Source organism: Coregonus lavaretus, assembly GCF_964263955.1.
Source record: "Coregonus lavaretus genome assembly, contig: HAP1_SCAFFOLD_1520, whole genome shotgun sequence".
Taxonomy (NCBI): domain Eukaryota; kingdom Metazoa; phylum Chordata; class Actinopteri; order Salmoniformes; family Salmonidae; genus Coregonus; species Coregonus lavaretus.
Window position 1 is genome coordinate 61,803 of NW_028159477.1, and position 27,873 is coordinate 89,675.

A 27,873-nucleotide genomic window follows, 5' to 3' on the forward strand; every position below is an offset into this window, starting at 1 on the left:
AACATGGGCCAGCATCCCTGTGGGACGCTTTCGACACCTTGTAGAGTCCATGCCCCGACGAGTTGAGGCTGTTCTGAGGGCGAAAGAGAGGGGAGGTGCAACTCAATATTAGGAAGGTGTTCTTAATGTTTTGTATACTCAGTGTATGTTTGTTGCTTTATGTAATGGCATATATTTTATTGCTTCATGTAATGTATTTTATCTATTGAGATATAGTTTTGATATATTTTAAAATGTAGTTTCATGGGGATTTATTATGTCTTCCAGAATCTTCAACCAAATTCGGAGATCAGTCTCTCCAGTACCCAGTCATCTGTCCACGAAGAGTGACTTCTCTATGGATCGTCCTATACATTTTAGTGATGGACCAGTGACCTTTGACCCTAGGTAAGTTACTGGTCAGAATTGATGATATTACTATTGAAGAGGAGAATCTTCTAGATCTGAAACCAGATGTATTTTGTGTATATGAGTATATACTGTAAAGCATCTGCTTATAATTAGTTGTTTATGTCATATATTTTAATACACTGAGTGTACAAAACATTATGAACACCTGCTTTTTCCATGACATAGATTGATAAGGTGAATCCAGGTGAAAGATATGATCTCTTATTTACGTAACTTGTTAAATCAACTTCAAGCAGTGTAGATGAAGGGGAGGAGAGAGGTTAATGAAGGATTTTTAAGCCTTGAGACAATTGAGACATGGATTGTGTAAATGTGCCATTCAGATGGTGAAATAGCAAGACAAAATATTTAAGTGTCTTTGAACGGGGTATGGTAGTAGGTACCAGGCACACAGGTTTTTGTCAAGAACTGCAACGCTGCTGGGTTGTTCACGCTCAAAAGTTTCCTGTGTGTATCAAGAGTGGTCCACTACCCAAAGGACATCCAGCCATTTTGACACAACTGTGGGCCGCATTGGAGTCAACATGAGCCAGCATCCCTGTGGGACACTTTCGACACCTTGTAGAGTCCATGCCCCGTCGAGTTGAGGCTGTTCTGAGGGCAAAAGAGAGGGGAGGTCCAACTCAATATTAGGAAGGTGTTCTTAATGTTTTGTATACTCAGTGTATGTTTGTTGCTTTATGTAATGGCATATATTTTATTGCTTCATGTAATGTATTTTATCTCTTGAAATATAGTTTTGATATATATTAAAATGTAGTTTCATGGGGATTTATTATGTTTTCCAGAATCTCCAACCAAACTCTGAGATCAGTCTCTCCAGTACCCAGTCATCTGTCCATGAAGAGTGACTTCTCTATGCATCATCCTATACATTTTAGTGATGGACCAGTGACCTTTGACCCTAGGTAAAAATGTATCATATTACTATTGAAGATGAGAATCTTCAAGATGTATTTTGTGTATCTGAGTATATACTGTAAAGCATCTGCTTATAATTAGTTGTTTATGTCATATATTTTAATACACTGAGTGTACAAAACATTATGAACACCTGCTTTTTCCATGACATAGATTGATAAGGTGAATCCAGGTGAAAGATATGATCTCTTATTTATGTAACTTGTTAAATCAACTTCAAGCAGTGTAGATGAAGGGGAGGAGAGAGGTTAATGAAGGATTTTTAAGCCTTGAGACAATTGAGACATGGATTGTGTAAATGTGCCATTCAGAGGGTGAATAGGCAAGACAAAATATTTAAGTGTCTTTGAACGGGGTATGGTAGTAGGTACCAGGCACACAGTTTTTTGTCAAGAACTGCAACGCTGCTTGGTTGTTCAAGCTCAAAAGTTTCCTGTGTGTATCAAGAGTGGTCCACTACCCAAAGGACATCCAGCCATTTTGACACAACTGTGGGAAGCATTGGAGTCAACATGGGCCAGCATCCCTGTGGGACGCTTTCGACACCTTGTAGAGTCCATGCCCCGACGAGTTGAGGCTGTTCTGAGGGCAAAAGAGAGGGGAGGTGCAACTCAATATTAGGAGGGTGTTCTTAATGTTTTGTATACTCAGTGTATGTTTGTTGCTTTTTGTAATGGCATATATTTTATTGCTTCATGTAATGCATTTTATCTCTTGAAATATAGTTTTGATATATATTAAAATGTAGTTTCATGGGGATTTATTATGTTTTCCAGAATCTCCAACCAAACTCTGAGATCAGTCTCTCCAGTACCCAGTCATCTGTCCATGAAGAGTGACTTCTCTATGGATCGTCCTATACATTTTAGTGATGGACCAGTGACCTTTGACCCTAGGTAAAAATGTATCATATTACTATTGAAGATGAGAATCTTCAAGATGTATTTTGTGTATCTGAGTATATACTGTAAAGCATCTGCTTATAATTAGTTGTTTATGTCATATATTTTAATACACTGAGTGTACAAAACATTATGAACACCTGCTTTTTCCATGACATAGATTGATAAGGTGAATCCAGGTGAAAGATATGATCTCTTATTTATGTAACTTGTTAAATCAACTTCAAGCAGTGTAGATGAAGGGGAGGAGAGAGGTTAATGAAGGATTTTTAAGCCTTGAGACAATTGAGACATGGATTGTGTAAATGTGCCATTCAGATGGTGAATAGGCAAGACAAAATATTTAAGTGTCTTTGAACGGGGTATGGTAGTAGGTACCAGGCACACAGGTTTTTGTCAAGAACTGCAACGCTGCTGGGTTTTTCACGCTCAAAAGTTTCCTGTGTGTATCAAGAGTGGTCCACTACCCAAAGGACATCCAGCCATTTTGACACAACTGTGGGACGCATTGGAGTCAACATGGGCCAGCATCCCTGTGGGACGCTTTCGACACCTTGTAGAGTCCATGCCCCGACGAGTTGAGGCTGTTCTGAGGGCAAAAGAGAGGGGAGGTGCAACTCAATATTAGGAGGGTGTTCTTAATGTTTTGTATACTCAGTGTATGTTTTTTGCTTTATGTAATGGCAAATGTTTTATTGCTTCATGTAATGTATTTTATCTATTGAAATATAGTTTTGAAATATTTTAAAATGTAGTTTCATGGGGATTTATTATGTTTTCCAGAATCTCCAACCAAACTCTGAGATCAGTCTCTCCAGTACCCAGTCATCTGTCCATGAAGAGTGACTTCTCTATGCATCAACCTATACATTTTAGTGATGGACCAGTGACCTTTGACCCTAGGTAAGTTACTGGTCAGAATTGATGATATTACTCTTGAAGAGGAGAATCTTCTAGATCTGAAACCAGATGTATTTTGTGTATCTGAGTATATACTGTAAAGCATCTGCTTATAATTATTTGTTTATGTAATATATTTTAATATTCTGAGTGCACAAAACATTAGGAACACCTGCTTTTTCTGTGACATAGATTGATGAGGTGAATCCAGGTGAAAGATATGATCTCTTATTTATGTAAGTTGTTAAATCAACTTCAATCAGTGTAGATGAAGGGGAGGAGACAGGTTAATGAATGAATTTTAAGGCTTGAAACAATTGAGACATGGATTGTGTAAATGTGCCATTCAGATGGTGAATAGGTAAGACACAATATTTAAGTGCCTTTGAATGGGGTATGGTAGTAGGTACCAGGCACACAGATTTTTGTCAAGAACTGCAACGCTGCTGGGTTTTTCACGCTCAAAAGTTTCCTGTGTGTCTCAAGAAAGGTCCACCACCCAAAGGACATCCAGCCAACTTGACACAACTGTGGGAATCATAGGAGTCAACATGGGCCAGCATCCCTGTTGGACGCTTTCGACACCTTGAAGAGTCAATGCCTTGACGAGTTGATGCTGTTCTGAGGGTGAAAAGGGAGGGGGGGGGGGGGCAGCAACTCAATATTAGGAGGGTGTTCTTAATGTTTTGTATACTCAGTGTATGTTTGTTGCTTTATGTAATGGCATATATTTTATTGCTTCATGTAATGTATTTTTTCTTTTGAAATATAGTTTTTATATATTTTAAAATGTAGTTTCATGGGGATTTATTATGTTTTCCAGAATCTCCAACCAAACTCTGAGATCAGCCTCTCCAGTACCCAGTCATCTGTCCATGAAGAGTGACTTCTCTATGCATCAACCTATACATTTTAGTGATGAACCAGTGACCTTTGACCCTAGGTAAAATTGTATCATATTACTATTGAAGATGAGAATCTTCAAGATCTGAAACCAGATGTATTTTGTGTATCTGAGTATATACTATAAGGCATCTGCTTATAATTAGTTGTTTATGTAATATATTTGAATACACTGAGTGTACAAAACATTATGAACACCTGCTTTTTCCATGACATAGATTGACAGGTGAATCCAGGTGAAAGATATGATCTCTTATTGATGTCACTTGTTAAATCCACTTCAATCAGTGTAGATGAAGGGGAGGAGAGAGGTTAATGAAGGATTTTTAAGCCTGGAGACAAATGAGACATGGATTGTGTAAATGTGCCATTCAGAGGGTGAATGGACAGGGTATGCCTTTGAACTGGGTATTTTAGTAGGTACCAGGCACACAGGTTTTTGTCAAGAACTGCAACGCTGCTGGGTTGTTCACGCTCAAAAGTTTCCTGTGTTTATCAAGAATGGTCCACTACCCAAAGGACATCCAGCCATTTTGACACAAATGTGGGACGCATTGGCGTCAACATGGGCCAGCATCCCTGTGGGACGCTTTCGACACATTGTAGAGTCCATGCCCCGACGAGTTGAGACTGTTCTGAGGGCAAAAGAGAGGGGAGGTGCAACTCAATATTAGGAAGGTGTTCTTAATGTTTTGTATACTCAGTGTATGTTTGTTGCTTTATGTAATGGCATATGTTTTATTGCTTCATGTAATGTATTTTACCTATTGAGATATAGTTTTGATATATTTTAAAATGTAGTTTAATGGTGATTTATTATGTTTTTCAGAATCTCCAACCAAATTCGGAGATCAGTCTCTCCAGTACCCAGTCATCTGTCCATGAAGAGTGACTTCTCTATTGATCGTCCTATACATTTTAGTGATGGACCAGTGACCTTTGACCCCAGGTAAGTTACTGGTCAGAATTTATTATATTACTATTGAAGAGGAGAATCTTCTAGATCTGAAACCAGATGTATTTTGTGTATCTGAGTATATACTGTAAAGCAGGAGGGGGCTTTGTGTGTTTTGTCCAATCAGTGTATATTTTAACATGTTGTTTCATGGTGGTTTATTTATTCCCCCCCCCCCCCTTTTTTATTGATATAACACAGATACAGTAGGTCTTGTGGAAATGAGACAAATCCAATCGCCTTGATTCTAAATCAAAACATCATATGTTTTGCAAAAATCGCTCTGCCAGTTGCTGGTTGCTAAAATTCTAATTGTTCACGTTATTTCAGTTTATGTGACAAAACAAGCAAGTATAGTGTAGAGAATCATTGTATCATCAAAACCGATATGAAATATATTTTCCATAAACAAAAATATTGTATTTTCAACTGGTGTACAAAACCGAAATTAAAAGACGCAAAACCGAAACTTAAGACCGGGAAGCAAAGAAATAGCGCACATAGAACAGATCTACCGCTTCCTAGACCTGCTTTGAATGCCAGATCTTACATTTCTATATGAATTTGGTCGGGTCACCCAAAAAGTTACATATTGCACCTTTTAACCTTTATTTAAGGCAAGGTAGTCTGATTGAGACCAAGGTCTTTTTAAATGGAGACCTGCATGACAAGACCAAGCAAGAACACAATAAAAGTAATTACAGCAATTACACAATAAAAGTAATTACAGCAATTACACTACAAGTAATTACAGCAATTACACAATACAAGGAAATACAGCAATTACACAATAAAATGAATTACAGTAATCACACAATACAAGTTAGAGAGACAGATGCTACAATCAAGGCAGGAAACACAAAAAGAAAAATACAAAAAACACCAATGATAAAAAACACCATGATAAAAAACCCCATGATAAAAAAACCCATGATAAAAAACACCATGATAAAAAACCCATGATAAAAAAAAAACATGATAAAAAAAAAACATGATTAAAAAAAAAACATGATAAAAAACAACCACATTCCTCAGTGAAGAGGTCCTCTACTAACAATCTGAATTGACCGAAAGGCACCCATGCATCAAACTGGACGGTATTTTGAAGATTGTTCCATAAGTGAGGTGCAAAGAAATGAAAAGCTGTTTTACCCAAATCTGTAGTGACAGAAGGAAGGAGTTCTCCATCTAAATCTGTAGTGACAGAAGGAAGGAGTTCTCCATCTAAATCTGTAGTGACAGAAGGAAGGAGTTCTCCATCTAAATCTGTAGTGACAGAAGGAAGGAGTTCTCCATCTAAATCTGTAGTGACAGAAGGAAGGAGTTCTCCATCTAAATCTGTAGTGACAGAAGGAAGGAGTTCTCCATCTAAATCTGTAGTGACAGAAGGAAGGAGTTATCCATCTAAATCTGTAGTGACAGAAGGAAGGAGTTCTCCATCTAAATCTGTAGTGACAGAAGGAAGGAGTTCTCCATCTAAATCTGTAGTGACAGAAGGAAGGAGTTCTCCATCTAAATCTGTAGTGACAGAAGGAAGGAGTTCTCCATCTAAATCTGTAGTGACAGAAGGAAGGAGTTCTCCATCTAAATCTGTAGTGACAGAAGGAAGGAGTTCTCCATCTAAATCTGTAGTGACAGAAGGAAGGAGTTCTCCATCTAAATCTGTAGTGACAGAAGGAAGGAGTTCTCCATCTAAATCTGTAGTGACAGAAGGAAGGAGTTCTCCATCTAAATCTGTAGTGACAGAAGGAAGGAGTTATCCATCTAAATCTGTAGTGACAGAAGGAAGGAGTTCTCCATCTAAATCTGTAGTGACAGAAGGAAGGAGTTCTCCATCTAAATCTGTAGTGACAGAAGGAAGGAGTTCTCCATCTAAATGTGTAGTGACAGAAGGAATGAGTTCTCCATCTAAATCTGTAGTGACAGAAGGAAGGAGTTCTCCATCTAAATCTGTAGTGACAGAAGGAAGGAGTTATCCATCTAAATCTGTAGTGACAGAAGGAAGGAGTTCTCCATCTAAATCTGTAGTGACAGAAGGAAGGAGTTATCCATCTAAATCTGTAGTGACAGAAGGAAGGAGTTCTCCATCTAAATCTGTAGTGACAGAAGGAAGGAGTTCTCCATCTAAATCTGTAGTGACAGAAGGAAGGAGTTCTCCATCTAAATCTGTAGTGACAGAAGGAAGGAGTTCTCCATCTAAATCTGTAGTGACAGAAGGAAGGAGTTCTCCATCTAAATCTGTAGTGACAGAAGGAAGGAGTTCTCCATCTAAATCTGTAGTGACAGAAGGAAGGAGTTCTCCATCTAAATCTGTAGTGACAGATAGCTTGGGGCGGCAGGTAGCTTAGTGGTTAGGAGCGTTGTGCCAGTAACCGAAAGGTCGCTGGTTCTAATCCCCAAGCCGACTAGGTGAAAAATCTGTCGATGTGCCCTTGAGCAAGGCACTTAACCCTAATTGCTCCTGTAAGTCGCTCTGGATAAGAGCGTCTGCTAAATGACTAAAATGTAAATGTAAATGACAGAAGGAAGGAGTTCTCCATCTAAATCTGTAGTGACAGAAGGAAGGAGTTCTCCATCTAAATCTGTAGTGACAGAAGGAAGGAGTTATCCATCTAAATTTTACATTACAGGTTTTTTTTGTATTCTGGTTAGCCATACTGTATTGTTAAAATTCCGTAGGTGTTATATTTAACATTTTAGCAGACGCTCTTATGCAGAGCAACATAGGGCAATTAGGGTGAAGTGCCTTGCTCAAGGGCACATTGGCTGATTTTTCACCTAGTCGGCTCGGGGATTCAAACCAGCGACATTTCAGTTACTGGCTCTTAATGCTAAGCTACCTGCCATGACAAGTTGCATCAGATTTGCTAGCTCTCAAACTGCTGCAGGTCAATGTAGTGATTGCTTCAGGAAACTTAGTTTGCCAATGAGGCTTTCCAACCAATTGTGTCAATTAGGTTAATTGCTCTGAGCTTCTTTATTCATTCACACAATGCACATTAGTGACATCTGCTGGTCAGCAATAAATAGCAATGTGTGATTATCAGATAGAGGTATTTTTTTCTCCACTGATTTTATCAAAACTCTGTGGTGGTAAGTCTTTGGCTTTAATAGCCTCCAGTCAGATCACATCTTTACATCATGCTTATTTTTCTGCCTTCAAGTTTACTATTTTTCAAAAATGGAATCTATGGCATTATTGAGGATGTTTAAGAGAGAAGCTTATACTATACTAAATAAAACAAATGATTTGAACAACAGTGCAGAAAGTGTGGTTTCACAAAACTATTTTCTGAATAGTGTCTCTTCAACGGGATTCGAACTCATACTCCCACGTCCCGGAATGTTCCATAGTTCCCTACTCTACCTGCTAAGACACCAGTCAGGTGAAATTACTTGTACAAAATCCTAACTAAATGTATAAGTATGGTATCCAGTAGCGGTCAGTGTTTGAAAGCAGCTTAATCGAAGAAAGCATCAGAACCACGGTGAAATCAGTGGGATCTCGCATTTTGCAACACACGGTTTGAAAAAGCATGTGATCAAACGAAGCTTCGGACATCATTGATGACGTACTTCTGATAAAGTGATACACGCATCGGCACACTGATTCGAAGTTAGCTGCTTAGCGATTTCAACACGTCTTGGAGCTTCAGTATGAAACATAACATCACTAAGTCACTGAGGAGAGAATTGAGAACCACTGACTTAGTCAACCGTTCTCAATTGACACAAGGCCATACGTGAGTCGTTCACAAGACACCGCCACTGGCCATAGTCCTACATAACTGTGTGTATTAACAGTCATTGCATAACACAACACATTAGATAAACGTCAATGGCACTCACTCACTGTTACACAAAAAGAGCTATGAACAATCCACTCCGCAAAATATTTTAATGAGCCACTGCCCCTGTCACGATCGTTGACTGAAGACACGGACCATGTCGCAGCGTGATAAGCGTACATACTTTTATTTAACGTACTTAACGACAAAAACAACAAACAAACGATACGTGAAGTCCTGAGGTTATAACACAACAAACCTTTACGGATCAAGATCCCACAAAGACTAGTGCAAAACAGGCTGCCTAAGTATGGTCCCCAATCAGAGACAACGAGCTACAGCTGCCTCTGATTGGGAACCACCCTGGCCAACATAGATCAAACGATCTAGAACAAAAACATAGAAAAACTAAACATAGCAAATCCACACCCTGGCTCAACATTTAAGAGTCCCCAGAGCCAGGGCGTGACAGCCCCTACATTTTAATTATCACTAAAACGCAAATAACCCTTTATGTGAACTGCAAAGAACCATTGAATGGGTTGAAGGGTTCTTTGAGTCATTATGGTTCCACATAGAACCATCACCCTTCCCAAAGAACCCTTGGAACCCTCTTTTCTTAGTGTGTACATTCTATACTTTAGAAGATTTCTACAACCTGAGTTCATATAGTTTAGTAATACCACTGTGGACATGTTTCTACAACCTTCTGAGTTCATAGAGTTTAGTAATACCACTGTGGACATGTTTCTACAACCTTCTGAGTTCATATAGTTTAGTAATACCACTGTGGACATGTTTCTACAACCTGAGTTCATATAGTTTAGTAATACCACTGTGGACATGTTTCTACAACCTTCTGAGTTCATATAGTTTAGTAATACCACTGTGGACATGTTTCTACAACCTTCTGAGTTCATATAGTTTAGTAATACCACTGTGGACATGTTTCTACAACCTTCTGAGTTCATATAGTTTAGTAATACCACTGTGGACATGTTTCTACAACCTTCAGAGTTCATATAGTTTAGTAATACCACTGTGGACATGTTTCTACAACCTTCTGAGTTCATATAGTTTAGTAATACCACTGTGGACATGTTTCTACAACCTTCTGAGTTCATATAGTTTAGTAATACCACTGTGGACATGTTTCTACAACCTGAGTTCATATAGTTTAGTAATACCACTGTGGACATGTTTCTACAACCTGAGTTCATATAGTTTAGTAATACCACTGTGGACATGTTTCTACAACCTGAGTTCATATAGTTTAGTAATACCACTGTGGACATGTTTCTACAACCTTCTGAGTTCATATAGTTTAGTAATACCACTGTGGACATGTTTCTACAACCTTCAGAGTTCATATAGTTTAGTAATACCACTGTGGACATGTTTCTACAACCTTCAGAGTTCATATAGTTTAGTAATACCACTGTGGACATGTTTCTACAACCTACTGAGTTCATATAGTTTAGTAATACCACTGTGGACATGTTTCTACAACCTTCTGAGTTCATATAGTTTAGTAATACCACTGTGGACATGTTTCTACAACCTTCTGAGTTCATATAGTTTAGTAATACCACTGTGGACATGTTTCTACAACCTTCTGAGTTCATATAGTTTAGTAATACCACTGTGGACATGTTTCTACAACCTTCTGAGTTCATATAGTTTAGTAATACCACTGTGGACATGTTTCTACAACCTTCTGAGTTCATATAGTTTAGTAATACCACTGTGGACATGTTTCTACAACCTTCTGAGTTCATATAGTTTAGTAATACCACTGTGTACATGTTTCTACAACCTTCTGAGTTCATATAGTTTAGTAATACCACTGTGGACATGTTTCTACAACCTTCTGAGTTCATATAGTTTAGTAATACCACTGTGGACATGTTTCTACAACCTTCAGAGTTCATATAGTTTAGTAATACCACTGTGGACATGTTTCTACAACCTACTGAGTTCATATAGTTTAGTAATACCACTGTGGACATGTTTCTACAACCTTCTGAGTTCATATAGTTTAGTAATACCACTGTGGACATGTTTCTACAACCTTCTGAGTTCATATAGTTTAGTAATACCACTGTGGACATGTTATTCATTTCAGAGGCTACTACCACACTCAGAGAGCAGAGTATTCTGTTCCCAGCTGTCTGTCTATGAACAGTATTAACATCTACAATCTCTCTCTCCTTTATCTCTGTAGTGGAAGGTCTACTCTGTTAAAGGATCAGTATTAACATCTACAATCTCTCTCTCCTTTATCTCTGTAGTGGAAGGTCTACTCTGTTAAAGGATCAGTATTAACATCTACAATCTCTCTCTCCTTTATCTCTGTAGTGGAAGGTCTACTCTGTTAGAGGATCAGTATTAACATCTGCAATCTCTCTCTCCTTTATCTCTGTAGTGGAAGGTCTACTCTGTTAAAGGATCAGTATTAACATCTACAATCTCTCTCTCCTTTATCTCTGTAGTGGAAGGTCTACTCTGCCAGAGGATCAGTCCAGGTGTGCAGTGTGTCAGCAGGTGCTGAGGGATCCAGTCTCTATCACCTGTGGACACAGGTTCTGCAGACAGTGCATCACCAGATACTGGGAGAAACCTGCTCCTTCAGGAGACTATGACTGTCCTCAGTGTAGAAAGAGATCCAGAACACGTCCTGTACTACAGCAGCTGAGTCAACCCAATAAAACAAGAGGCTCTGAAAACAGTAAGACCACTTGCACACGTGGGCCAAGTCAATACCTTAATATGATTTACAGTAGTTAACTACAATATTATGAGATAATAGAAGTTACTGTAGTTATGGAAGGCCCACTTTTCATCCTGTCAATGAATGTTTCTGATACACATCATTTTTCCTCTTCCCTTGTAGTGGATGACAGCCTGCAGAGAGCTATAGTAAACCATAAAGACAGTCTGAAAAGGAGGTATGAATGTGTGATAGAAGGCATGGAAAAAGCAGGGAACCAAACTCCCCTCAACAGGATTTACGCAGAGCTCTACATCACAGAGGGAGAGAGTGAAGGGGTTAACAATGAACATGAGGTGTGGCAGCTAGAGACAGCATCCAGGACACCAACCTCACATGACATAGCAATCCACTGCAATGACATATTTAAACCCTTACCAGGCCAAGAGAGAAGCATCAGAACTGTGCTGACGAAGGGCATCGCTGGCATCGGAAAAACAGTCTCTGTGCAGAAGTTCATCCTAGACTGGGCTGAAGAGAAGGCGAACCAAAATGTGGATATCATATTTGTGCTTCCTTTCCGGGAGCTGAACTTGATTAAAGATCTCCAGTACAGTCTTCTCAGACTTTTAAATGGGTTCCACACAGAACTAGACATAGGCAATGCAAAGAAACTCACTGCCTGTAAAGCTATGTTCATCTTTGATGGTTTGGATGAAAGCAGACTTCCATTGGATTTTCAGCACAACGAAAAGGTATCTGATGTCACCCAGACATCGTCTGTCGATGTTCTGCTGACAAACCTCATCATGGGGAATCTGCTTCCCTCTGCTCTCCTATGGATAACCTCCCGACCTGCAGCAACCAATCAGATCCCCCCTAAGTGTGTTGACCAGGTGACAGAGGTACGAGGGTTCAATGACCCACAGAAGGAGGAGTACTTCAGGAAGAGATTCAGTGATGAGGACCTGGCCAGCAGAATCATCTCACACATAAAGACATCAAGGAGCCTCCACATCATGTGCCACATGCCAGTGTTCTGTTGGATTTCTGCAGTAGTCCTTGAACACATGTTGAGTACAGACAAGAGGAGAGAGATGCCCACGACTCTGACTGAGATGTCCATACACTTCCTGCTCATTCAGACCAGCCTGAAGAACCAGAAATATCATGGAAGAGTTGAGATGGATCAACAGGAGCTCATGGAGTCAGATAAGGAAATTCTTCTGAAGCTGGGGAAGCTGGCGTTTGAAAATCTGGAGAAGGGTAATCTAATGTTCTATGAAGAAGACCTGAAAGAGTGTGGCATTGATGTCAAAGAAGCCTCAGTGTACTCAGGAGTGTGCACACAAATCTTTAAAGAAGAGTCTGTGTTATTTCAGAGAGTGGTGTACTGCTTTGTTCATCTGAGCCTTCAGGAGTTTCTCTCAGCTGTCTACATGTACCATTGTTACACAACCAAGAACATGGATGCAGTGAAGCCCTTCCTCAAGAGAAAGTCTAGAGCTGCGTCTGAAGAGCTAACCTTGCATGAGCTGCTGAAGAGTACCGTGGATAAAGCCTTGGAGAGCAAGAACGGACACCTGGACCTCTTTGTCCGCTTCCTTCATGGCATGTCACTGGAGTCCAATCAGAAACTCCTACGAGGTCTGGTGACACAGACAGAAAGCAGTCCAGACAGCGTCCAGAAAACAATCCGATCCCTTAAGGTGATGCAGAGGAAGAACATCTCCCCTGAGAGGTGCATCAATCTCTTCCACTGTCTGATAGAGATGAAAGACCATTCAGTACAAGAGGAAATCCAAGCGTACTTGAGGTCAGAGAAGAGATCCAAAAACCTCACACATTCTCAGTGTTCAGCACTGGCCTACATGCTACAGATATCAGAGGAGGTTCTGGATGTGTTTGACCCGAAGGTATACAAGACATCAGAGGAGGGTCGTAGGAGACTGCTCCCAGCTGTGAGAGGCTGCAGGAAAGCTCTGTAAGTATTGATGGAAATATCCCACACCAAAATACATTGTAGTTACAGCAGCATTTTTATTGGCTGACTGGCTCTGTAAGTACTCATGTGACTGTCCCCTCAGATCAAACTTTACTGTATGTAAGAACAACAATATTTTCATTGGCTGACTAAACTTTCTATCAGCTGAAAAGTCTTAAACAAACTGTAATATAAAACGGATCAGAAAAGTTGTAGCATTGAGACATCTATACACAGTGTTCACATTATTAGTGCAGGGGTAACAGTGTAAGCAGGGAAGCTAAATGTAACATTTTAATACAACCTGTCCCTCATGGTATTTACTCTGTTGACAGACTCACTGGCTGTAAACTCACAGACACATCCTGTGAACTGTTGGCCTCAGCTCTCAGTTCAAACCCCTCACACCTGAGAGAGCTGGATCTGAGTAACAATGACCTGAAGGATTCAGGAGTGAAGCTGCTCTCTGCTGGACTGGGGAATCCCCACTGTAAACTGGAGACTCTGAGGTCAGTATTCCTGTAGTTGGTCAACAAGTGGTAACTGTTCACCAGATCCACATGTGTTTACCAGGCACACATAGTCCACACCATATGTGTTTGGACAGTGAAGCTTACAGTTTTACATTTGGTGCTATGCTCCATCATTTTGGATTTGAGATAGAATGTTTCATATTAGGCAACAGTACAGAATGTCACTTTTTATTTGAGGGTATTCATACATACCTGTTGTACTGTTTAGAAATGAAAGCACTTAATGTATATAGTTCTCCCATTTGAAAAAGTAATAAGTATTTGGACAAATTAATTTAGTCCAAAGTTTAGTATTTGGTCCCATATTCCTTACCTGCAGTGATTACATCAAGCTTGTGATTCTACAAACTTGTTGAATGCATTTGCAGTTTGTCTTGGTTGTGTTTTAGATGATGTTTTCCCCAATAGAAACTGAATGGTGAATAATGTCCTGTCATTTTGGAGTCACTTCACTTGTATTGTCAGTAAGAATAGAAGATGTTTCTGAACACTTCTACATTCATGTGGATGCTACCATGATGATGAATAATCATGAATGAATCGTGAATGATGATAAATGAGAAAGTTACAGAGGAACAAGGATCATACCCCCCCTGTTATTGGTAATGGTGAGAGGTTAGCATGTTTTGTTGTAGCCTCTGTAACTCTCTCACTCATTATTATTCATGATTCATTCATGATTATTCTTAATCATGGCATCATCAGGATTAATTTAGTAGTGTTTAGAAACATGTTATCTACTCACTTAGACAGAAAATTACTCCAGTCATCATCCACCATTCAGTTACTATCGGGCAAAACATAACCCAAAACACAACCAAAACAAACTGCAAATGCAACCAACGAGTTTGGGACCAAATACTAAACTTTTGACTACTTTAATACACTATAAGTGAATTGGTCAGAATACTTATGACTTCTTCAAATGGGGGACTAGATACATAAAGTCAATCTAAATCTGATACCTCACTGTCTGTCTTTTGACTGATACTGCTTTTTAAACTGGTCTGGTCAGTCTACTCAAATATTTGTACAAACATTTTTCTATCTACAAGCAATAATTTGATAATTTCAAATAATGATACATTAATTTATGAATAGATATGTCAGGTTTCAGGACACTGATATATCTGAATATGTTGAAAAAATATATTGCCACTATTTTCACCACCAAAAAATAGCAGTGTGGTTTTAATATGATTTGACTCTTTGCAGGCTGTCAGGCTGTCTAGTCACAGAGGAAGGCTGTGCTTCTCTGGTCTCAGCTCTGAAGTCAAACCCCTCACACCTGAGAGAGCTGGATCTGAGTAACAATGACCTGAAGGATTCAGGAGTGAAGCTGCTCTCTGCTGGACTGGGGAATCCCCACTGTAAACTGGAGACTCTGAGGTCAGTATTCCTGTAGTTGGTCAACAAGTGATAACTGTTCACCAGATCCAAATGTGTTTACCAGGCACACATAGTCCACACCATATGTGTTTGGACAGTGAAGCTTACAGTTTTACATTTGGTGCTATGCTCCATCATTTTGGATTTGAAATTGTTTCATATTAGGCAACAGTACAGAATGTCACTTTTTATTTGAGGGTATTCATACATACAGTCGTATGAAAAAGTTTGGGCACCCCTCTGAGGCTGCATAATAATTTACTCTGTCATCACAGAAAATGATCACAGTGGCATGCCATTCATTTTCTAATAAAAGCTGAGTACTGGGGTATTGTCCAGACAAAGATTTTTAGTGTAGCAATATTAAGTTGTATGAAATTAAATCAGATGTGAAAAATAGGCTATGCAAAAATTTGGGCACCCTTGTCATTCTGTTGATTTGAATACCTGTAACTACTTAGCACTGATTAATTGGAACACACAATTGGTTTGGTGAACTCATTAAGCCTTGAACTTCATAGACACATGCATCCAATCATGAGAAAAGGTATTTAAGGTGGCCAATTGCAAGTTGTTGTTCTCTTTGACTCTCCTCTGAAGAGTGGCAACATTGGGGCCTCAAAACAACTCTCAAATGACCTGAAAACAAAGATAGTTCAACATTATGGTTTAGGGGAAGGATACAAAAAGCTATTGCAGAGATGTAAGCTGTCAGTGTCCACTGTGAGGAACATTGTGAGGAAATGGAAGACCACAGGCACAGTTCTTGTTAAGGCCAGAAGTGGCAGGCCAAGTAAAATATCGGAGAGGCAAAGGCGAAGGATGGTGAGAACGGTCAAAAACAGCCCACAGACCACCTCCAAAGACCTACAACATCATCTTGCTGCAGATGGTGTCACTGTGCATCGTTCAACAATGCAGCGCACTTTGCACAAGGAGAAGCTGTACGGGAGAGTGATGCGGAAGAAGCCTTTTCTGCACACACGCCACAAACAGAGTCGCTTGAGGTATGCAAACGCACATTTGGACAAGCCAGCTTCATTTTGGAATAAGGTGCTGTGGACTGATGAAACAAAGATTGAGTTATTTGGTCATAACAAGGGGCGTTATGCATGGCGGCAAAAGAACACAGCGTTCCAAGAAAAACATCTGTCTGTCTTTTGACTGATACTGCTTTTTAAACTGCTCTGGTCAGTCTACTCAAATATTTGTACTATACATTTTTCTATCTACATGCAATACTTTGATAATTTGTCATTTCTAATAATGAAACATTCATTTATGAATAGATATGGCAGGTTTCAGGACACTGATATATCTGAATATGTTGAAAAAAATATACTGCCACTATTTTGACCACCAAAGAATAGCAGTGTGGTTTTAATATGATTTGACTCTTTGCAGGCTGTCACGCTGTCTAGTCACAGAGGAAGGCTGTGCTTCTCTGGTCTCAGCTCTGAAGTCAAACCCCTCACACCTGAGAAAGCTGGATCTGAGTAACAATAACCTGAAGGATTCAGGAGTGAAGCTGCTCTCTGTTGGACTGGGGAATCCCCACTGTAAACTGGAGACTCTGAGGTCAGTATTCCTGTAGTTGGTCAACAAGTGATGACTGTTCACCAGATCCACATGTGTTTACCAGGCACACATAGTCCACACCATATGTGTTTGGACAGTGAAGCTTACAGTTTTACATTTGGTGCTATGCTCCAGCATTTTGGATTTGAAATTGTTTCATATTAGGCAACAGTACAGAATGTCACTTTTTATTTGAGGGTATTCATACATACCTGTTTTACTGTTTAGAAATGAAAGCACTTAATGTATCTAGTTCTACCATTTGAAAAAGTCATAAGTATTTGGACAAATTAATTTATTCCAATGTTTAGTGTTTTAGTGTTTGGTCTTTGAATATTTTTTATTTATTTTTTTATTTAACCTTTATTTAACCAGGTAAACCAGTTGAGAACAAGTTCTCATTTACAACTGCGACCTGGCCAAGATAAAGCAAAGCAGTGCGATAAAAACAACAACACAGAGTTACATATGGGGTAAAACAAAACAAAGTCAAAAATACAACAGAAATACATATATATACAGTCTGTGCAAATGTAGCAAGTTATGGAGGTAAGGCAATAAATAGGCTATAGTGCAAAATAATTACAATTAGTATTAACACTGGAATGATAGATGTGCAAGAGATGATGTGCAAATAGAGATACTGGGGTACAAATGAGCAAAATAAATAACAATATAGGGATGAGGTAGTTGGGCGGGCTAATTTCAGATGGGCTGTGTACAGGTGCAGTGATCGGTAAGGTGCTCTGACAACTGATGCTTAAAGTTAGTGAGGGAGATAAGTGTCTCCAGCTTCAGAGATTTTAGCAATTTGTTCCAGTCATTGGCAGCAGAGAACTGGAAGGAATGGCGGCCAAAGGAGGTGTTGGCTTTGGGGATGACCAGTGGGATATACCTGCTGGAGCGCAGACTACGGGTGGGTGTTGCTATGGTGACCAATGAGCTAAGATAAGGCGGGGATTTGCCTAGCAGTGATTTATAGATGGCCTGGAGCCAGTGGGTTTGGCGACGAATATGTAGTGAGGACCAGCCAACAAGAGCGTACAGGTCACAGTGGTGGGTAGTATATGGGGCTTTGGAGACAAAACGGATGGCACTGTGATAGACTACATCCAATTTGCTGAGTAGAGTGTTGGAGGCGATTTTGTAAATGACATCGCCGAAGTCAAGGATCGGTAGGATAGTCAGTTTTACGAGGGCATGTTTGGCAGCATGAGTGAAGGAGGCTTTGTTGCGAAATAGGAAACCGATTCTAGATTTAACTTTGGATTGGAGATTCTTAATGTGAGTCTGGAAGGAGAGTTTACAGTCTAACCAGACACCTAGGTATTTGTAGTTGTCCACATACTCTAGGTCAGACCCGTCGAGAGTAGTGATTCTAGTCGGGTGGGCGGGTGCAAGCAGCGTTCGGTTGAAGAGCATGCATTTAGTTTTACTAGTGTTTAAGAGCAGTTGGAGGCTACTGAACGAGTGTTGTATGGCATTGAAGCTCGTTTGGAGGCTTGTTAACACAGTGTCCAATGAAGGGCCAGATGTATACAAAATGGTGTCGTCTGCGTAGAGGTGGATCTGAGAGTCACCAGCAGCAAGAGCGATGTCATTGATATACACAGAGAAAAGAGTCGGCCCAAGAATTGAACCCTGTGGCACCCCCATAGAGGCTGCCATAGGTCCAGACAACAGGCCCTCCGATTTGACACATTGAACTCTATCTGAGAAGTAGTTGGTGAACCAGGCGAGGCAGTCATTTGAGAAACCAAGGCTATTTAGTCTGCCAATAAGAATGCGGTGGTTGACAGAGTCGAAAGCCTTGGCCAGGTCAATGAAAACGGCTGCACAGTACTGTCTATTATCGATCGCGGTTATAATATAGTTTAGGACCTTGAGCGTGGCTGAAGTGCACCCATGACCAGCTCGGAAACCGGATTGCATAGCGGAGAAGGTACGGTGGGATTCGAAATGGTCGGTGATCTGTTTGTTGACTTGGCTTTCAAAAACTTTTGAAAGGCAGGGCAGGATGGATATGGGTCTGTAACAGTTTGGATCTAGAGTGTCACCCCCTTTGAAGAGGGGGATGACTGTGGCAGCTTTCCAATCTCTGGGGATCTCAGACGTTACGAAAGAGAGATTGAACAGGCTAGTAATAGGGGTTGCGACAATTTCGGCGGCTAGTTTTAGAAAGAAAGGGTCCAGATTGTCTAGCCCAGATGATTTATAGGGGTCCAGATTTTGCAGCTCTTTCAGAACATCAGCTGTCTGGATTTGTGTGAAGGAGAAGCGGGGGGGGCATGGGCAAGTTGCAGCGGAGGGTGCAGAGCTGGTGGCCGGGGTAGTGGTAGCCAGGTGGAAAGCATGGCCAGCCGTAGCAAAATGCTTGTTGAAATTCTCGATTATTGTAGATTTATCGGTGGTGATAGTGTTTCCTAGCCTCAGTGCAGTGGGCAGCTGGGAGGAAGTGCTCTTATTTTCCATGGACTTTACAGTGTCCCAAAACTTTTTGGAGTTAGTGCTACAGGATAAAAATTTCTGTTTGAAAAAGTTAGCCTTTGATTTCCTAACTGCTTGTGTATATTGGTTCCTAACTTCCCTGAAAAGTTGCATATCGCGGGGGCTATTTGATGCTAATGCAGTACGCCACAGGATGTTTTTGTGCTGGTCAATGGCAGTCAAGTCTGAGGAGAACCAGGGGCTATATCTGTTCTTAGTTCTGTATTTTTTGAATGGGCATGTTTATTTAAGATTGAGAGGAAATTACTTTTAAAGAACAACCAGGCATCCTCTACTGACGGAATGAGATCTATATCCATCCAGGATACCTGGGCCAGGTCAATTATTCTTTGCCTGCAGTGATTACATCAAGCTTGTGAATCTACAAACTTTTGAATGCATTTGCAGTTTGTCTTGGTTGTGTTTTGGATGATGTTTTTCCCAATAGAAACTGAAGGGTAAATAATGTCCTGTCATTTTGGAGTCACTTCACTTGTATTGTCAGTAAGAATAGAAGATGTTTCTGAACACTTCTACATTCATGTGGATGCTACCATGATTATGAATAATCATGAATGAATCGTGAATGATGATGAATGAGAAAGTTACAGAGGAACAAGGATCATACCCCCTCTGTTATTGGTAATGGTGAGAGGTTAGCATGTTTTGTTGTAGCCTCTGTAACTTTCTCACTCATTATTATTCATGATTCATTCATGATTTTTCTTAATCATGTCATCATCAGGATTCATTTAGTAGTGTTTAGAAACATGTTATCTACTCACTTAGACAGAAGATTACTCCAGTCATCATCCACCATTCAGTTACTATCGGGCAAAACATAACCCAAAACAAACTGCAAATACAACCAATGAGTTCACAACCAAATACTCAACTTTTGACTACGTTAATACACTATAAGTCAAATGGTCAGAATACGTTTGACTTCGTCAAATGGGGGGACTAGATACATAAAGTGCTTTCATTTCTAAACGGTGAAACAGATACAGTGGGGGAAAAAAGTATTTAGTCAGCCACCAATTGTGCAAGTTCTCCCACTTAAAAAGATGAGAGAGGCCTGTAATTTTCATCATAGGTACACGTCTACTATGACAGACAAATTGAGGAAAACAAATCCAGAAAATCACATTGTAGGATTTTTAATGAATTTATTTGCAAATTATGGTGGAAAATAAGTATTTGGTCACCTACAAAGAAGCAAGATTTCTGGCTCTCACAGACCTGTAACTTCTTCTTTAAGAGGCTCCTCTGTCCTCCACTCGTTACCTGTATTAATGGCACCTGTTTGAACTTGTTAACAGTATAAAAGACACCTGTCCACAACCTCAAACAGTCACACTCCAAACTCCACTATGGCCAAGACCAAAGAGCTGTCAAAGGAGACCAGAAACAAAATTGTAGACCTGCACCAGGCTGGGAAGACTGAATCTGCAATAGGTAAGCAGCTTGGTTTGAAGAAATCAACTATGGGAGCAATTATTAGGAAATGGAAGACATACAAGACCACTGATAATCTCCCTCGATCTGGGGCTCCACGCAAGATCTCACCCCATGGGGTCAAAATGATCACAAGAACGGTGAGCAAAAATCCCAGAACCACACGGGGGGACCTAGTGAATGACCTGCAGAGAGCTGGGACCAAAGTAACAAAGCCTACCATCAGTAACACACTACGCCGCCAGGGACTCAAATCCTGCAGTGCAAGACGTGTCCCCCTGCTTAAGCCAGTACATGTCCAGGCCCGTCTGAAGTTTGCTAGAGTGCATTTGGATGATCCAGAAGAGGATTGGGAGAATGTCATATGGTCAGATGAAACCAAAATATAACTTTTTGGTAGAAACTCAACTCGTTGTGTTTGGAGGACAAAGAATGCTGAGTTGCATCCAAAGAACACCATACCTACTGTGAAGCAGTAGGTATGGTTCCCCCCACCCCACAGCGGAGTCACTCACCACCTTCCGGAGACATTTGAAACCCCACCTCTTTAAGGAATACCTGGGATAGATATAAGTAATCCTTCTACCCCCCCCCCCCCCAAATTCTAAAGTGGTTATCCCACTGGCTATAGGGTAAACGCACCAATTTGTGAGTCGCTCTGGCTAAGAGCGTCTGCTAAATGACGTTAATGTGCCCTTGAGCAAGGCACTTAACCCCAATTGCTCCTGTAAGTCGCTCTGGATAAGAGCGTCTGCTAAATGACTAAAATGTAATGTAAATGTAAGCATGGGGGTGGAAACATCATGCTTTGGGGCTGTTTTTCTGCAAAGGGACCAGGACGACTGATCCGTGTAAAGGAAATAATGAATGGGGTCATGTATCATGAGATTTTGAGTGAAAACCTCCTTCAATCAGCAAGGGCATTGAAGATGAAATGTGGCTGGGTCTTTCAGCATGACAATGATCCCAAACACACCGCCCGGGCAACGAAGGAGTGGCTTCGTAAGAAGCATTTCAAGGTCCTGGAGTGGCCTAGCCAGTCTCCAGATCTCAACCCCATAGAAAATCTTTGGAGGGAGTTGAAAGTATGTGTTGCCCAGCGACAGCCCCAAAACATCACTGCTCTAGAAGAGATCTGCATGGAGGAATGGGCCAAAATACCAGCAACAATGTGTGAAAACCTTGTGAAGACTTACATAAAACGTTTGACCTGTGTTTGCCAACAAAGGGTATATAACAAAGTATTGAGAAACTTTTGTTATTGACCAAATACTTATTTTCCACCATATTTTGCAAATAAATTCATTAAAAATCCTACAATGTGATTTTCTGGAATTTTTTTTCTCATTTTGTCTGTCATAGTTGACGTGTACCTATGATGAAAATTACAGGCTTCTCTCTCATCTTTTTAAGTGGGAGAACTTGCACAATTGGTGGCTGACTAAATACTTTTTTCCCCACTGTATGTATTAAAATACCCTCAAATAAAAGGTGACATTATATACTGTCACCTCATATGAAACATTTGATCTCAAATCCAAAATGTTGGAGTATAGAGTCACATTTAAAATGTCAGTTTCACTGTCAAAATAGATATACTGTGGACTGTATACTCAATACAATCTAAATATGATACCTCACTGTCTGTCTTTTGACTGATACTGCTTTTTAAACTGCTCTGGTCAGTCTACTCAAATATTTGTAATATGCATTTTTCTATCTACAAGCAATACTTTGATAATTTGTCATTTCTAATAATGAAACATTCATTTATGAATAGATATGGCAGGTTTCAGGACACTGATATATCTGAATATGTAGAAAAAATATACTGCCACTATTTTAACCACCAAAGAATAGCAGTGTGGTTTTAATATGATTTGACTCTTTGCAGGCTGTCACGCTGTCTAGTCACAGAGGAAAGCTGTGCTTCTCTGGTCTCAGCTCTGAAGTCAAACCTCTCACACCTGAGAGAGCTGGACCTGAGTATCAATGACCTGAAGGATTCAGGAGTGAAGCTGCTCTCTGCTGGACTGGGGAATCCCCACTGTAAACTGGAGACTCTGAGGTCAGTATTCCTGTAGTTGGTCAACAAGTGATAACTGTTCACCAGATCCACATGTGTTTACCAGGCACACATAGTCCACACCATATGTGTTTGGACAGTGAAGCTTACAGTTTTAAATTTGGTGCTATGCTCCAGCATTTTGGATTTGAGATAGAATGTTTCATATTAGGTGACAGTATATAATGTCACATTTTATTTGAGGGTATTCATACATATCTGTTTTACTGTTTAGAAATGAAAGCACTTTATGTATCTAGTTCTCCCATTTGAAAAGGTCTTAATAATTTGGACATATTCACTTATATTGTATTGAAGTAGTCATAAGTTTAGTATTTGGTCCCATATTCCTTACCCACAGTGATTACATCAAGCTTGTGATTCTACAAACTTTAGAATGCATTTGCAGTTTGTCTTGGTTGTGTTATAGATTATGTTTTTCCCAATAGAAACTGAATGGTGAATAATGTCCTGTCATTTTGGAGTCACTTCACTTGTATTGTCAGTAAGAATAGAAGATGTTTCTGAAAACTTCTACATTCATGTGGATGCTACCATGATTATGAATAATCATGAATGAATCGTGAATGAGGATGAATGAGAAAGTTACAGAGGAACAAGGATCAGACCCCCTCTGTTATTGGTAATGGTGAGAGGTTAGCATGTTTTGTTGTAGCCTCTGTAACTTTCTCACTCATTATTATTCATGATTCATTCATGATTTTTCTTAATCATGGCATCATCAGGATTAATTTAGTAGTGTTTAGAAACATGTTATCTACTCACTTAGACAGAAAATTACTCCAGTCATCATCCACCATTCAGTTACTATTGGACAAAACATAACCCAAAACAAACTGCAAATGCAACCAATGAGTTCATAACCAAATACTCAACTTTTGACAACTTTAATACACTATAAGTCAAATGGTCAGAATACTTATGACTGTTTCAAATAGGGGGAATAGATACATAAAGTGCTTTCATTTCTAAACGGTGAAAAAAATATACTGCCACTATTTTCACCACCAAAGAATAGCAGTGTGGTATTAATATGATTTGACTCTTTGCAGGCTGTCAGGCTGTCTAGTCACAGAGGAAGGCTGTGCTTCTCTGGTCTCAGCTCTGAAGTCAAACCCCTCACACCTGAGAGAGCTGGACCTGAGCTACAATCACCCAGGAGACTCAGGAGTCAGACTGCTCTCTGCTGGACTGGAGGATCCACACTGCAGACTGGAGAAACTCAAGTATGTAGAGGGTTTATGTCAATGTTCATATCAGACATGTTGGAGTTATCAGGCTAGTTAAGACAAACATTCTGACCACCACTTGGACTAAGTTATATGCTGTGTGTGTATGTGTGTGTGTGTCCAGTGCGTGTGTGTGTGTCCAGTGTGTGTGTGTGTGTCCAGTGTGTGTGTGTGTGTGTATGTGTGTGTCCAGTGCGTGAGTGTGTGTGTGTGTTTGTGGGTCCAGATACACGTGCACACACTCACACACACACTCACACACACACTCACATACACACACACACTGGACATACACACACTTGACACACATACACACACAAACTGGACACACACACACACACACACACACACACTGGTCCCAGACACACAAAAAGGAAACACACACACAAATACACACACACACACACACACACACACAGACACACACACACACTGGACCCACACACACACACACTGGACACACACACAAACACTGTACACACACACACTGGACACACACATATACACACACACACACTAGACACACACAAAGTTATATGCTGACTGTGTGTGTGTGTGTGTGTGTGTGTGTGTGTGTGTGTGTGTGTGTGTGTGTGTGTGTGAGTTCAGGTGTATCCCTCAATGACTGTCTGTTCTTCTGCTTACCGCTACAGTGTGGAACATGGTGTAGAGATCACATTGAAACCTGGACTTAGAAAATGTGAGTGTTGACTGCTGTGAAGAATATGACTAAGAATAAGTCTTAATTCAAGTGAAGTCAAAGTCAAAGACCACCATCATTACTTACTTGGTCATATTAAATATCAGCTGTAGTTCTACAGAAGCACAAATCAGGGACACCAAAGTTTACAAAGAGTTGCTTTGACAATGTGTGTGTGTGTGTGTGGCGTGTTTGTGTTACTTTAGAAATGTGTGTGTGTGTGTGTGTTCATGCATGCATGCATGAAGGTGTGTGTGTGTGTGTGTGTGTGTGTGTGTGTGTGTGTGTGTGTGGCGTGTTTGTGTTACTTTAGAAATGTGTGTGTGTGTGTGTTCAGGATGTGTGTGTGTGTGTGTATGTAATTAATGTCTGTGTGTGTGTGTGTGTGTTGCGTGTTCGTGTTACGTTAGAAGTGTGTGTGTGTGTGTGTGTGTTCAGGATGTGTGTGTGTGTGTGTGTGTGTGTGTGTAATTAATGGGAATAAGTGTGTTTTATATTACCATACAGTATAACATATGATCATTCAACAAGTCTCAAGTTACCTTAACTTCTCCTTTTGATACCTAGAAACATCTACATTAAATGAATTAGTGAAAAGTGAGTTAACATTCTAATGTGAATGATGATGATTTCTAATATTGTGTCTGGTTTCATCCATCAGATGTCTGTGATCTCACACTGGACCTAAACACAGTAAACAGATTCCTCTCTCTGTCTGAGGAGAACAGAAAGGTGACATGTGGGAGAGAGGAGCAGCCGTATCCTGATCACCCAGAGAGATTTGAGTTCTGTCCACAGGTGCTGTGTAGAGAGGGTCTGACTGGGCGCTGTTACTGGGAGGTAGAGTGGAGTGGGAGAGAGGCTGATATAGGAGTGACATATAAAGGAATCAACAGGAGAGGATGGGGTGGTGACTGTTGGCTTGGATACAATGACAAGTCCTGGAGTCTGTTCTGCTCTGACAACAGTTACTCTGCCAGGCACAATAATAAGTCCACTACCATAGACGTCCCCTCCTCCAGCCCCCACAGAGTAGGAGTGTATCTGGACTGGCCAGCCGGCACTCTGTCCTTCTACAGAGTCTCCTCTGACACACTGACCCACCTGAACACATTCCACTCCACATTCACTGAGCCCCTCTATCCAGGGTTTAGGGTTGATGATGTTGACTCCTCAGTGTCCCTGTAAATAATAACCATGGTAACACTGGACACACACACACACTGGGAACACACACACTGGACACATACACACTGGACACACAAACACTGGACACACACACACACACATACTGAACACACACACACACACACACACAGACACACACTGGACACACAATGGACACATACACACACACTGGACACACACACACACACTGGACACACACTGGACACACACACTGGATACACACACACTAGACACACACACACACACACACTGGACACACACACACACACTGGACACACACACAGGAGACACACACACACACACACAGACACACTGGACATACTGGACACACACACACACACACTGGACACACACACACCGGACACAAACACACACTGGACGCACACACACACACACACTGGACACACACACACACACTGGACACACACACACACACTGGACACACACACACACACTGGACACACACACACACACTGGACACACACACACACACAGGACACACACACACACTCACACACACTGGACACACATGCACACTGGACACACACACACTGGACACACACTCTGGACACACAAACACTGGACACACACACACACTGGACACACACACACACACTGGACACACACACAGGAGACACACACACACACACTGGACAAACGCACGCACGCACACACACACTGGACACACAGACACACTGGACACACTGGACACACACTCTGGACACACACACACTGGACACACACACACACTGGACACACACACACACACTGGACACACACACAGGAGACACACACCCACACTGGACAAACGCACGCACGCACACACACACTGGACACACACACACACAGGACACAAACACACACTGGACGCACACACACACATACACACTGGACACACACATACACACTGGACACACACATACACACTGGACACACACACACTCTGGACACACACACACTCTGGACATACATACACTGGACACACACACACTGGACACACGCTCACACATCTGCCTATAATGGTGAGGACCTTGACACAGGACCTTCAAATGAGGACCATCATTTCTGATAGAATTGGGAACAAACAGACACCTCATTCCAGCACTAAGTGTCCAACAAACACAGACATCACTTCAAAACCTGATAAACTCCAATGAACAAATAGACATGCAGGGCACCAGTCTAGTGAGGACCAGTGGTTGCTAGGCAGTTTCTGGATCCCAGGTTCCAGAACAGCTTCTATCCCAGTTCTATCTGCCTGTTAAATCAAGCAACCTAAACTGTTTTCATCAGACTTTTAGAACATCACTGAACATTTTTTTCTCCTTTTATGATCTTTTACCACTTTGCATGTTTTATTGATGTTCTGATGATATATTTTACTGTTTGTGTGTACGTACCACAGGAGGTTGGTGGGACCTTAGTTGGGGAGGACAGGCTTGTAATGGCTGGAGCGGATTGAGTGGAATGGTATCAAATACATCAAATACATGGTTTCCATGGTTTCCATGTGTTTGATGCCATTTAATTGGCTCCGTTCCAGCCATTATTATGAGCCGTCCTCCCCTCAGCAGCCTCCACTGGTATGTACTGTCCTATATGAGCTCCAACAAGGAATTACAATGTATGTATTACTTTTAATTCCTGCAAATGGCAAATAAACTACATGAACTCCTTATGAGTGTCTGCAGCCGACTAGGCTGTTGCCATCTGACAAGATGCCATCTGACATTACAGGAATATTCTGCAAA

General features: G+C 40.8%; 1 protein-coding gene across 1 annotated transcript; it reads left to right on the forward strand.

The window, feature by feature from the left end:
- The first annotated feature begins 280 nt into the window (after positions 1-280).
- LOC311122811 (NACHT, LRR and PYD domains-containing protein 12-like) lies at positions 281-26,155 on the forward strand. The gene is made up of 15 exons (XM_084197126.1): positions 281-387; positions 1,200-1,319; positions 2,109-2,228; positions 3,018-3,137; positions 3,958-4,077; positions 4,867-4,986; positions 11,273-11,508; positions 11,674-13,474; positions 13,810-13,983; positions 15,223-15,396; positions 16,801-16,879; positions 22,881-22,987; positions 24,058-24,231; positions 24,888-24,934; positions 25,596-26,155. Exons 1-15 carry the CDS (start codon positions 338-340, stop codon positions 26,120-26,122), a joined length of 3,969 nt encoding a protein of 1,322 aa, XP_084053252.1. The 5' UTR covers positions 281-337; the 3' UTR covers positions 26,123-26,155.
- The last annotated feature ends 1,718 nt before the right edge of the window (positions 26,156-27,873 follow it).